The 709-nt window shown below is 78.3% G+C and overlaps 1 protein-coding gene across 2 annotated transcripts in view; it reads left to right on the forward strand.

Moving 5' to 3' along the window:
* Positions 1 to 403: 403 nt before the first annotated feature.
* Positions 404 to 709, forward strand: part of RAB40B (RAB40B, member RAS oncogene family) — a 38,962-nt gene continuing 38,656 nt past the window's right edge. The window contains exon 1 of one of the 2 annotated variants that reach the window (XM_017524716.1): positions 404 to 665. In XM_017524716.1, the coding sequence (XP_017380205.1) occupies positions 524 to 665 (142 nt within the window). In that variant the 5' untranslated portion in view covers positions 404 to 523. The remainder of the gene's footprint in view (positions 666 to 709) is intronic. The other variant, XM_017524715.2, reaches the window with a different exon arrangement.

Consider the following 709-nt stretch of genomic DNA (forward strand, 5'->3'; position numbering starts at 1 on the left):
GCCCCAAAGCCAGAGCCCTGCCCCGCCCCCCGCCCCTCCCGCCCGGCTCGCAGCGCGCAGACCCGACGCCCGTGGGAGCGAGTTCGTGGGGCGGACGGGCGCACGCGAGAGTGTAAACACCGGCCCCGCTCCCTGCTCGCCCCCGCCCCCGCCCCGCCATTGGCTGCGGGCGCAGAGTCCCCGCCCCCTGCGGGCTCTGGCTCCGCCCCCGCCCCGTCTCCGGGCTTCCATTGGCTGCGGCGACGGCGTCCTCTTCTAAGGGGCTGGTGGGCGTCGGCACGGAGGCGGTGACGAGGGTAAGACGGACCGACAGCCTGGCCAATGAAAGCGCGCATCCGCCCCAGCAACCGCGGCCCACCAATGGCGGGGCCGGGCGGGGCCGTGCGCTGTCAGGGCAGGGCGGCGGGGCGGGGCCGGCGGCGAGCGGGGACTCGGGGCTCGCGCGGCGCCTCTTGGGGCCCGGCCGCCGCCTCTGCGCGCAGCCCCGCAGGCCGGGCATGGGCGGGGGCGCCGGGCCGGCACGATGAGCGCCCTGGGCAGCCCGGTGCGGGCCTACGACTTCCTGCTCAAGTTCCTGCTGGTGGGCGACAGCGACGTGGGCAAGGGCGAGATCCTGGCGAGCCTGCAGGACGGCGCGGCCGAGTCCCCGTACGGCCACCCGGCGGGTGAGCGCGGGCGCGGGTCCGGGTCCGGGGGCGAGGGGCTGGGA

Source organism: Cebus imitator, unplaced genomic scaffold (assembly GCF_001604975.1).
Source record: "Cebus imitator isolate Cc_AM_T3 unplaced genomic scaffold, Cebus_imitator-1.0 Scaffold36, whole genome shotgun sequence".
NCBI lineage: Eukaryota > Metazoa > Chordata > Mammalia > Primates > Cebidae > Cebus > Cebus imitator.